This window comes from Sinocyclocheilus rhinocerous, unplaced genomic scaffold, assembly GCF_001515625.1.
Source record: "Sinocyclocheilus rhinocerous isolate Xijiao unplaced genomic scaffold, SAMN03320098_v1.1 scaffold535, whole genome shotgun sequence".
Taxonomy (NCBI): Eukaryota; Metazoa; Chordata; class Actinopteri; order Cypriniformes; family Cyprinidae; genus Sinocyclocheilus; species Sinocyclocheilus rhinocerous.
In genome coordinates this window covers 37864-51083 of record NW_015646174.1, presented here as the reverse complement: position 1 = coordinate 51083, position 13220 = coordinate 37864, and the positions used below count along the sequence as shown (strand labels likewise).

The window sequence follows — 13220 nt, the reverse complement described above, 5'->3', positions numbered from 1 at the left end:
AAAAAAAAAGTGCCTAATATGTGGCCTATAAACAATTGATATTATGGGGGAGGGGTCAAGCAACGCGCAAACTGTGCGCAAGAGTTATGCCGGTGAAAGTAAAAAAACTGACAGAGCTTTCTAACACTGCATTAATGGCGCATATTCTCTGAGAGACAACGAGAGACGAAACTACTTCAACATATGCTGATAACAGTATATAACTGTCTTAAATTATTCCCTAATATTTCTCTTGTGGCCCGTATAGTGAAACACATGAGAAGAAACATATTTCGCGTTAAACAGGTTGTTTTTGAAAATCGGTGCACGAAATAAAGCTGCTCTTAATTTTCATTGATGACTGTAGTGTTAATAATTTTAATTATAGGCCTATAATTCATTATATAAATTATTAAACCTGTTTAAAAAAAACTTTTAAAAAACATTTTCAATGAGGAGTAAGCTAATAGCCTAAACTTTAATTATCCTCACAGCGCATCATGCGGTGATGCGCCATGAAATTATTGTGGGGCAATAATTTCATGTAATTTAATAATAAAAGTAACCTAATAATAATAATAGGCCTAATAATAAGAAGAATGTAACAGGCCTACATTAATTGGAAATGCTAAATCCTCTTAAAGGGGTCATATGATGCGATTTCAATTTTTCCTTTCTCTTTGGAGTGTTACAAGCTCTTGGTGCATAAAGAAGATCTGTAAAGTTGCAAAGACTAAAGTCTCAAATCCAAAGAGATATTCTTTATAGTATAAGTCATTATAATCAGTATTTATGTCCCCACTGGATGCAACAAATGCCTCGTTTATAATGGGTTTTAATGTTTTTGTCTCGTTGCTCTGGCTGGGACACGGCATCAGAGTATGGTAAGGGGCGTAACATTTCTGTCACACGCTTGAGGTATTCGGCCAATCATAACGCACTGGATAGCTGGCCAATCACAGCACACCTCGCTTTTTCTGACCGATGAGCTTTGTAAAAATCGACACGTTTCAGAAAGGCGGGGCATAGAGGAGAAACAATAATGTACAGTATGTGGAAAATAATGTGTTTTTTGAACCTTAAACAGCATAAACACATTTCATTACACCAAATACACAAAATAATGTTATTTTTAGCAACATCATATGACCCCTTTAATATTGCCAATTTTTGATGCTTTTGACAATATCTCTGGCTATCGTCGACACATGATACGACATCTCAGCACGGGGAGGTTATCGTGAGGCCCCTCCGCTATGCCACTGTGTGGAAATAGTTGTATGAATTGTCGGCACTTTATCTATTGTAAAAAATGGTTAGAATGTACCATGTTTTCCTGCCAGTTGTCATTGAGAGTGACTGACACTTGATGGTCAGAAAAAATGACTAAATAGATGTGTAAAATAAATAAATAAATAAAATAAAACAATTAAAAAAAGAAAAAAAATCCTTACTTTCTCTCTTTTCTATGTGCGTTCATAAATTGTATTAATTTGTAAGTGTCATATTTGGCAGTTGGCATTAGAAGTTATATTACTAATAACAGTGGCATAGGAGAAGTTTATACCACAGAAAAAAAATTTAAAATGTGCCTTTTTCGAAGCTGCTGTATAACACAAGGTGGCTGAATTTGCATGCCATTTAGATAGCTGAAGCGTATAGGCGTTCATTAGTTTCACTCAATTTATTTAGTTTTTTAGCACCCCCTCTGAACTGATTAGCCCCCCCTTAGCACCCCCAACAAAAAAATCCTGGAGCCGCCACTGTCCAAGAAAAAAAGAAGTTTGAATGGGTTTGGAACCAAATGAGGATGATTATTAAAAAAAAAAAAAAAAAAAAAAAATGGCAGACTTTTTACTTTTTTGGGTGAAAAAGGTTATTTAAACGGTGAATGAGGAATAGTAATAACAATAGGGTTATTCCGTGTTAACTCAACCGGAGGTCCCCGGTTCAAATTTTTCATTTTGTCAAGATTTTCCTGAAGAAAGATAAACATTTATAGTGATGAAAGCCAAAATATTAAATGTCACAGATGTATATTTACTGAGTAATCCACTATTTTGTAGAGGATGGTCAAAATGTACATTTTTTCGGAGCCAAATTACAGGAGGGTAAAAATGAGATGACTTTAGAAAGATGGCAGCATTATTATGTTATTTTTACACAGAGATAGTATATGCCAGTTGTGACCATTGAAAAATGGGGAAAAAACACTTTTCTCCAAAGTTTGAATGCCTGTAACTCAAGAAGTATTTAAGATATCCTAAGGCCATTTTTAGATGTTAGGTTTTAAGAAACTTTCATTTTGGCATTTTAATTCTTAATGCCCTGTATGGTTCAGTTCCAGAGATATTGGGATCTAAATATGGCTCCAGGAGTAAATTGTTAAATTGTACACATTTTCAGAGTTCAAAAACCAAATCTGGGTAACTTTTCATTCAGCTGATTTTTTTCTTTAAAAGAGGAAGGTCTGAAGAACAAATAATGTTGAAACTAGAAATGCATCTTGTTTTCCCCTATCAAAACAATTGCATAGAACATACCTCTCTGAATGTCATAAATAAGTTTGCGTGTCTGTAACTCAAGAAGTATTAAAGATATCTTAATATGATTTTAGATTCTGGTTCTTAATAAACTTTTCTTTTGTAATCCGCATTTGCAAAGCCTTATATGGTTCAATCCCAGAGATATACGGCTCCATGTCCAGATTGTTTAATATTACCCATTTCAGTGGTCGAAAACCAAATGTTGATCACTTTGTGCACAGCTGATATTTAATTTATTTAAAGGGGAATGTCTGAAAAATATTGAAACTAGAAATATATATTGTCTCTACAAAACAATTGCATAGTACATAAATGTTTGAGTGCCATAAATATTCTTTTTCCAAAGTGTGCATGTCCGTAACTGAAGCAGTATTAAAAATATCTCAGTATCATTTTAAATTCTGGTTCTTAATAAACTTTTCTTTTGTAATCTTCATTTTTAAGGCCTTATACTGTTCAATACCAGAAATATGGGGAGCCCAATGTGACTCAATGTCCAATGTGTTGAATTTTACCCATTTTTACTGGTTGAAAACCAAATGTGGTCACTTTGCATACAGCTGATACTATTTGTATTTCAAGAATAATGTCTGAAGAACAAATAATATTGAAAGTAGAAATGTATCTTGTTTTTCTCTATCAAGACAATTGCATAGAACATATTTAGTCCCAAAAATGTCATTTTTTCCCCCAAAGTCTGCATGCCTGTAACTCAAAAAGTATTAAAGATCTTAATATGGTTTAGACTCTGGTCCCGAAGAAACTTTTCTTTTAAAATCTTTATGCCCTATATGGCTCAGTCCCTGAGATATGGGGAGCCTAATACGACTCAATGTCCAAACTGTTGAATCCTACCCATTTTCAATAACCCAGGGTTTAGGAATGTACAGTGTGACACGTCAGATTATGAATAACCAGAATTAATCGCTAACTCCGGGTAAAATATGAACAGAGTGAAATCTAAAATAAGATTGGGGGTTTATAAACCTGTGGTTTATAATTACCCAGTGTTAATTATTTCAAGTGTGAGATACCTTAAATGTTTCAAAGTTTGATTTACTATCAGTGATTCCTCCAAATTTGCCCCTTAGCAGTAGATACTACTTGATCAATGACTATGCTTCACATGTTATAACAATAAAAAAGAAAAGGAAATTCCAATACTTAATCCAGGTGAGGCCAATCTTGTTATTTCAGAAGCTGTTAAAATGAACAAAATCCCTTCATCCAAATATCACTGAAACTGATTCAAATATAGAATCTTGTGAATAGACTACTGAGAACAAGGTAATGTGCCTCAACTTGCCCATTTCAGTGTATTTTAGCAATCAGACATGTATGTTCTATGCAATAGTTTTGTTTGTTTATATAGCACATTTAATGCAACCACTGTTGCCCAAAGTACTTCACAATCACTAACACAAACGCATAAATAATATAAAACCACAAAATATAAAAGACATGCAGAGAGCGACACACAGAGTCATAGCTAAAATAAACAATAAAAACACCCCATCATGTAGACGCCCAAAATCTCTAAAAGATGTGCTTTTAACAAGGCCAAAGTGACCAACATTTGGTTTTCAACCAATGAAAATGGGTAAAATTAAACAAATTGGACACTGAGTCACATTGGGCTCCCCATATCTCTGGTATTGAACAATATAAGGCCTTAAAAATGAAGATTATAAATGAAAATTTATTATGGACCAGAATTTAAAATGATAATGAGATATTTTTAATACTTCTTGAGTTACAGGCATGCAACTTCGTAGAAAAAAACTTGAAAGTGCTTTTTCCCATTTTTCAATGGTCACCACTGGCATATACTGCAACAAAGATAGCTAACGTCAACAGATTTTACTAGTAGACCTACCAATCTCTGTGTACTAATAACATAATGATGCTGCCATCTTTCTGAAGTCATTTTACCCCCCTGTAATTTGGCTCTGAATCTCAGCTGAAATTTTTCTTTTTGACCCCCCTCTACAAAATAGTGGATTACTCAGTAAATATACATCTGTGTCATTTAATATTTTGGCTTTCATCATCATTCATGTTTATCTTTCTTCCGAAAAAAATCTTGATAAAATCAAAAATTTGAAATGGGGAAATGTCTGAAATTTGGTTGATTTGACACGGAATGACCCAATAGAAGTTGTGTTTGATATTCCCAATAAAATTAGTTCAAATTAGAGTCTCAGAAGATACTTGCATCTGGAATAAAGGGCGCTTCGAGCATGCCAGCTGCAAGCCGCTTGAAGTTGATGGAACGAAAAATAGCGTGGGCTTTCACCTCTGATGCTCCATCCCCCTGACAGCCAAGCCTCTCACTAGGGTCTTTGGCTAGCAGCTAAGGCAAAAATACAAAACAAAACAAACAAAACATTCTTCATTAATATGCCACTTGCTGAAACAAATCATCTTTGACACCTTTTTGACAACTGTTAAGATGTTTAAAATCTATTTATTTGTTTTAATACCATATTAACAATATAGGATATAATTACAGAAAAAAAATAGAAAAAATATATAATTAAAGGTGTAATAGGTGATTGTCTTCAGAAACATTTTTTGTTATGCTGGTTGAAAGTCTCTTCACATCCCGATAGCAATCATTAAGTTAAGTGGTCTAAATGTATTTGTCTGTATTTATATATTCTGTGGAAGGCGTAGGATCAAGAAATGTTCGTCCAATCAAAACGCTCGGTCCGAGCGTTTTAATAAGCTTTCCTACCTGCCTGTCAACGTATGTTTAGCATACCTCTGCGCACCCGGTTCGCGCAGACAGGATACGTCATGAGCGCGTTCACGCACGCTGTGCAGACAGAGCGAGAATGGCAGACAAACATCATCAACAACCCGATTTTCCTTCCTGGTATTGTAGTACTTTTAAAGTTTTCTCACCGGTGAATGACGCATGATGTAGCCCAGCGATTAATCCAGTCCTCGCGCCCCCCGCTCTGCATATTTTGAATGTCTCGCTTAGTTAACACACCCGATTCAGATAACCAGCTCGTTAGAAGTGAGCTACGTGCATGAACTGTGTTCCGATCGATATGATCCCTACACAGTGTTCATTGCTCCCTCCTCCCTGAGCAGGGGAAATACGTTGATGTTTACTTCACTTCGGAACATGGGCTGGAATTGGGAACCTGATGTAGCCTATTGTAGTAATGTTGTCTCTGGTACTCTGGTCTGTGAGTGAGCGTATATGCATTCAGGGGGCGTGGCTTTGGACGGCGATTGCAGGGAGGGTGGGACATTCGCTTTCAGTGCTATCAGGCTAAAGTTAGCATTTTCCAAGATCTCCTATTGCGCCTTTAAGCTTCTTACAACAACAACTATATAAAATCTTTCCTTTCCACTCAAAAATGAAAATTCTGTCATCATTTGCTTACCCTCATGCTGTTCCAAACATGAGAACTTTTTTTTTTTTAACCAAACAGTTTCGGTTCCTATTGACTTCAATTGTATGGACACAAATGATAAAATTATGACAGAATTTTCATTTTTGTGTGAACTATCCCATTAAGATGGTCAAAATGTGTTCTGCAAGCATTTCAGAACAATACAGCCAACTAAAATTGTAACATTGCTGATGTTTTCATTTTGCACATTTCAAATGTGAACAGAAAAAAAAATTGGGGATTTTCTCAGAAATACTGATGTATGTGTTTAATTGCTATTATTTATTATTTAGATCAGTAAATTGGCATAGCTTGTAATCAATAATTGGATTATATAATGAATAATTGTTTGGATACTAACCATTTTACAGAGTGATTTGGCATCCTCTGAGAACTTGCTGGAATATTCTTCCTCCACCTCTTTCACTAGCCGCTCCACATCCTCTCGCTTAATTTTTTTCTTGCGCTGCTGAAAGGGCGACTGGCCTTCGATCATCTCATAGAGGAGACAGCCGAGAGCCCACCAGTCTGGACTGAATGTGTAACGCTCATTCTTCACCACCTCTGGGGCTGATGGGGCACAAACATATTCAGGTTACACTGATTGATCCAGCTGCTGCTGATATTGTTTAGATGTTAATAAAGGCAGATACATACCCATGTACCCCACAGTTCCCACCCGGCCTTTGATTGTCTGACCTTCTGGTATATGCACAGCCAGGCCCAGGTCTGATATACGTATATGACCTGAGGAGAAACATCACAGCTCTGTTAAATTAGTCTTTCCATAAGCAAGCTTAAATGAGGTCTGTCAGTGGTTTGACACACTAGATATCTTTAAAAGCTTCTTAGTGCATTTACACTAACTAGTTTTTATTGGTTTTACTAATAACTTCATATTACAAGTTATATGTATACAAACAAACAAAAGAAAATGCATTTTTTTTTTGTAATTTCATATGCCAAAATTATATAATATATTTGAATTATCTTCATTTGAAAGATTTTCAATTAACGCAAGGGTTCCCACACTTCAGTCATTTAATTTCTATGATTTTTCCATGATTTCTCCAGTGGTTTGTGACAACCTAATAATGATTTATTATTATAATTCTGCTGAGATCAAACTCGCAAAACTATATTCATTTATATTATAAATATATTAAAAAAAATCCCTGCTATTTCTAGGTTTCCATGAATGTGGGATCCCTGCAGCATGTCATGTAATTAATTTGATTTAAAAAATGTAATTTATTAACAGCCCTAGTTTAATTAACTTACACATACAGCTGACAGTATGTTATAAATGTGGATGCTGAATTTTATGGCTCAAAAACAACATTACATACTCTACCCCCTCTTGTGGCAAACACAAGTGCTACAGTTTAGAATGTGACATTCCATGTGGCATTGCTTTTAAGAAATTTGTCATACCGTTACCATTACAATAACCACCGAGTTTGATTAGCAATCACAAAGAAAATATTGGTTGCTAACCATGATCGTCCAGTAGTATATTTTCTGGCTTCAAATCCCTGACAGAAGATAAACAGAGAAAGCAGGTCAGTCAACAATCAAAATTACACACACAAAAAAAAAACTGCATTTGAAACAGTATTTGAATAAAATCAGTATTTTCATTTTTTTTTGCATACAAACCAAAATTCAGTTGAATCTTTTCACCTGTATACTATCCTCTCCCGATGGAGGTCTTCTAACCCGCAGCAGATCTCAGCAGCATAAAACACGGCTCTCTTCTCATCAAAACCTGCCTCTCCCATGTGGTATATATGGAACTTCAGGTCCCCTCCGTTCATAAGTGTGAGCACCAAACACAGGGCGTCTTTCGTCTCGTATGCATACGCGAGACACACCTCCATGGGAAAACAGAAAGGTACATTGGTTCAATTACAAAACAGAATTCCCATATTTGATACAGCCTGTGTGGGAAAGTGTCTAAAAATGGAGGATAAATTAAGAGAAAATCCTGAGAATAACCGCCAAAGAAAACAACTGAAAATAGCATGCTTGTAGTCGGGCCTTTGGATACACAAATTCCCAATACAAAGTTATTATTTCATCAAACTAGGGGTTATCATCAGATGTTTAGGTTTTGAAAGACTGCTGGAGATCCTCTTTTCAATTTGACATTTAAAAAAAAACTAATTTTTCGGCTTCTGTTTTTTAATAAAATGTAGGATTCTGAATGTAAACATTAAATAGAGACAACAGTAAAACTACAATTTCTCTACATCAGATCTCCATGCCTTAATCTGTGTAAATTTTAAGATCCAGAATGAGCACACAGATGTGATCTCACAGGAAATGACAAAAGTGTGGCCTCTGTGAGCTAATCAGCCCAAAAACAGAAGTCAGAACTACAGCAACTTCACGTTTTTTTTTTTGTTTTAGTTTTTTTTTTGGTAGAAAACATATGTGGTACAACGGAAGACATGGAAAGATAAGGTGATGCTCCAACAAAATACACTTAAGATTGAGCAAAATAAGCACTTCAGATGCTTACAACAAACTGACTGTTGACTTTCTCCAGAATCTGCTTCTCGTTCAGGGCCATGGACTCTCCTTTCCTCTTTTTGATACGTTTCTTCTCCAGCTTTTTGCAGGCGTACATCTTCCCTGTGGCCCGCACCTGGCATGCACAGACCTTGGATGCAAAAAAAAATAAAAAAAAATAAAAAAAATAAAAGCACAGTGGGAGAATTGAGGGGTCCATTTATTTGTAACTTTGTTACATGAAATACTCCTTTATGTGCAAGAAAGCATTATGTTAATTGTAATTAACATAATTATGGCTGTACTACCCAGTATACATAGAGATATTTCATGTAATTTTTGGGAATAGAGGGGTCAATTTTACATTTTTTTTATTTTTGATCAGTTTGGCAATTGTTTTTGGTTTGGTGGGATTCATTATCTTGCCCTTTGAAGGGTGAATTGCAAATGTATGGGTCACATTCCAGCCCAAAATAATTAAATACATATATATTTTGCATTGTAACATTTTTATTATAATTACACAATTAGTTTTTGTTGCGATTCTTATTGTCACTGATAATGCAGTGTAAAATATGTACTATAAAAAAATTAATATAAATATAAAATTCAATAATTTAAAAAAACTGTCAATACAACTACTATTATGCAAAAATATAGAAATAAAGCTATTTTTGCATTAGTTTTATGACAGTTTTTATTTCATTTCATCATTTATGACTCTGACATGTTCCTTACAGGGATTCATCTAAAAGGACCTTCCACGGGGCAACGGAGAGTAATAAAAAAACTCTGAATGAGACTTGCATTCTCTATATCTGCCAACACTGAATGGCAGTGTGCATGATAATCTGAGGGATTTATGTCTGATAGCATAACAAAAATAGGATAATAGCCTTATGAACCCTGGAATGGACAGATAGCGTTTGATTTAGTGGCATTCCAGATAATAAATAATAACGCCTTGATATGTTTCTGCCATAAACAGAGCAATACTTAATAATTTCAGACTCACCTCACCAAAGCCTCCCTTTCCCAAAACCCTATACTGACGGAATGTGTTTTTTGTGACTGGCTGTCTGTCGAGGAGAGGAAGAGAATAATAAACAAAAGTTACATTTCATAAGAACGAACATGACCCTGTCTTATTTATCACATATAGTAGAATAACTTCCTGTTGCCTTCATAAGAAGCTTATATCTCAAGATACACTGACGCACAATGTTAAAAGGCATGGCTTTAATCTAATTAAGAACTTTTTTTCATATTCCGTAAATGGCTAGTGTACTAGGCCCTCTTAATGTGTACATGTGAATGAAAGTATTTATTCCAGCATATCATATTCTTCCCTGTAAAAGGTCTGGATGGGAATTGTCCAGGCCTGGCTTAGACTTTCAGTCAGAGGACATTTTTATGACTAAAAGTAAATAAATAGCAAGTTCAGAGTTCACATCTGGTTTGTATAAGCTTAGCTTCAGAAATAAATCATGGCACCCAAAGGAATAATTAGACTCTACTTGGCAGTGAAGAAAAACTTATTAGTTACATATAATTTCTCCCATTTAACATGCTCAGGAGAATTCAGAACTACAGAAAATCACTGAGTTTGTACATTATAAACAAAACCAAAAAGTTCAAAAAGTGTTCAGGCGCTGTTTATACCTCTCAAGCCATTTCCACTGTAAGAAGCGACTGTAGTACATACTATCGAGGTAGTCTGCGAAGGGGGCCATGCTCAGGAAGTCATGGATCAGTCTACAAGAGAACATTGAGATAAAGTGTTACTAGTCTGCACAGTGAAAACAAAATCTCACTCTCATATCCTGATTTAATTAATTGGTTTGCATGAAAATGCTCAATTTCATTTCACTCAGAAAAATGTTGCTACAATGCCATGTTTTTGTTAGACAGTGGAAGCATAGTAGTATCTACTAGTGCCATCTAATGGGATAATAAGAGTGTTTCCTGTCTGAAAGACTCACTTGGTGCACTCCATGAAGAGCTCTTTACATGCCTCCTGTTGCAAGCATCCTGCACACTTAGTCACCATCTCCTCTGTTACTTCAGGAACATAGTCCATTGACTGCAAATGGAAGAATTAGAACATATATCCTTTAAACACAAATAAATGCCCACATGCTCATGAATTACACCATGAAAAAAAACAACTACGGGAAAAAAAAAAAAAAACTGCATTTAAATTATGATATAAATATTACATAAATATATTTGCAACAAACTCTAAAATAACCTTTGGGTTGAGGTACTTGTCTAGGAGTTCCTGTCCACATTCCTTCCTCTTCTCATCTGGCGTTACTTCATACTCTGCCTGAAATGATAGAGAACAATTAGCTATATTTGTGATATCTGCATTCTTCATTATTAATAAACTAATGATGATTTTACAATAATTATCAGCACAGGTTCAATTTTAGTTCAGCTTTATTGTTTAGTTTACAGAGTGCTCAGTGTCATATCTGTAACTGCAGGCATTGATTACAAAAAACAAAACAAAACAAGATTGATTCCATCATCCATTCCGACTGGAATGACATTAAGAAACAGAAAAAACTGAGACAGACTAAATTCAGAAGAACTGTGGCAATTGTCTCCAAGTCACTTCAAGAAACCTACCTGCAAAGCAACCTGAAAAACTATGCGCAAGTGTACCTAGAACAAAAGCTGTTTTAAACGCAAAGAGTGGTCACATCAAATGTTGATTTCATTTAGTTAATAGAAGTTAATTGATAAACAATCTATTTATAAAATTATTTTTGAAAGCATCCTCACTTTACAGCATTTTTACACAAGTGCCTAGTACTTCACAGTACGGTAGCTTTGTAGGTAGGTTTCTTGAAGCATCTTGGAGACACTGCCACATTTCTTCTGGATTTAGTCTCAGTTTTTTTTCTGTTTCTTCATGTAAATCAAAGACGGACTGGACGATAGTAAGATCGGATCTCTGTGTGGAGCACTGGCTGTTGACAGACTCTTTGTGCATACAAAAATCTCACGGAATTATTACAATTAATGGCAAAAGTAATGTTTGGAAATGTAAACTGATATTTCCTACTGACACACTCTACAGCAAAAGATAGAAATAACTGACTTAAAAAAAATTTTTTTTTAATGAAAATACTAGTGGCCTAAGACTTTTGCACAATAGTGTATATGAGGGGACATTTCTACAAAGACTTATTTTCTGCAACACTGAAGGCTTAATCAATTACTTGTCTTGATAATTTTCATACATGCAACTGACTGTGGCCTCAGTCTACGAAAAACGTATAAATATTGAAGGAGGGACCAGATTTTGACTTGGGCCAGCAAGCAACCACTGTAGCAATCACATAGCAATGCGCTGGCAACTACCCACAACACCCTAGAACCGTTGCAGAGACATGCACCACTCATATTTGCTTCAGAATACATGGTTTTACATTCACTTTTGTTTACAAAACTTCAAAAAAATAGAGTTTCTCCACTGAACATGCAGCATCAAGTTCATTAAAGGTGGAGCAAACACCAGCAAGTTTTTCACATGGGCGTGCGCATGTACATGTAAAATGATATGCACGTTGTGATGTTTATGTTCTAGCTTGCAGGAACAGAGTAAGCAGTACTCTGCATTCCATATCTGAAATGGCATGCCACGTCAAAATATTTACGAATGGAAGATTTGCCCTGAAATGCAGGATTGTGAAGGGCAGAACTGATCTCAAATCAGTGGTTTGAGATGCATAGCAGAGGGTCTGGTACCCTTTATCACCAAGGCCACTGTGCCAAGCTATTAAGTTATGGGTGTGGACAAGAAATTCAGACATTTCTTCTAAGCTAGACTTGCTGGTGGGCATTCACTCAAGGTAGAAGCAGTGCTGTAGATGTGACCCCAGAATTCCTGTACAGACAGAGCTGGGTCGCCCAACTTCTGAATGGTGTGGAGGCAGAGAAATACATAGAAGCAGACAATGAAGGGGACGCAGAAGATATTTTTATGAACTGTATTAATGGTAAAATTAATGTAAGAAGAAATCTATGATTGCTTTGATTCAAAAGACATTTGCTCTGTTCCAAATCTTTATGAGCGACCACTGTCTACATAGGCAGCTGCCTTGTTAGGCAGCAGACTAGGGATGCACCGAATGTTCGGCAACTGAAATTATTCGGCCGAAAATAGCAAAAAAAGCTCTTTCGGTGTTCGGCTGAATAAGCGAAAAGACCAAATAAATTGTACCGAACAATGACGTGACGCGATCAAATAGCAACCAGCGCGGAGTGAGAGGCGCACACTCTTTATAATGCAACAAACATGTCAGCACAGCAGCGTGGAAGCATTTAAAACTGTCAGAGAAAGACGCAAAAATCATTACAAGCACCGACAGCGAGAGACTGTTTAGTACTGCAGCGCATGTCTTCGATGAGAAGAGGAAGGGGTGAATGTTGCTGGTTACTGTATGATGATTGAAATCGTGAAATGGCCTTAAACAATTAGTAAATAAACTGCAGAACTTCATGTTTTCACATTCGAATTGCATGTATTCTGACAGCGCTGCACAAACTGGCGGCGCTATCCGCTTGTTAACCAGGGTTCAAAGTCCAAAGCACGAGGAAAATCTGCGCTGAACCAGTGTTACTAGTCAGTTGCTCAGTCACATTTTTTATGAATTTTTACAAGGCATGATGTGACAATGCAATACGTGCAACATATTCGTAATGAGACTCATTTATAAATCTGCTGTTGTCAACAAAAAGAAGCATTGAGGTCTTCCTG

General features: G+C 35.9%; 1 protein-coding gene across 1 annotated transcript in view; it reads right to left on the bottom strand.

Annotated features, from left to right (window-relative positions):
• Positions 1–13220, bottom strand: part of LOC107707119 (G protein-coupled receptor kinase 6-like) — a 27595-nt gene that overhangs the window by 3877 nt on the left and 10498 nt on the right. Inside the window, exons 3-12 of the mRNA XM_016511023.1 lie at positions 10701–10778; positions 10432–10532; positions 10112–10204; positions 9465–9528; positions 8460–8600; positions 7619–7809; positions 7433–7470; positions 6593–6682; positions 6297–6505; positions 4741–4878 (exon numbers count right to left, since the gene is read on the bottom strand). Coding sequence (XP_016366509.1) covers positions 4741–4878; positions 6297–6505; positions 6593–6682; positions 7433–7470; positions 7619–7809; positions 8460–8600; positions 9465–9528; positions 10112–10204; positions 10432–10532; positions 10701–10778 — 1143 coding nt within the window. The remainder of the gene's footprint in view (positions 1–4740; positions 4879–6296; positions 6506–6592; positions 6683–7432; positions 7471–7618; positions 7810–8459; positions 8601–9464; positions 9529–10111; positions 10205–10431; positions 10533–10700; positions 10779–13220) is intronic.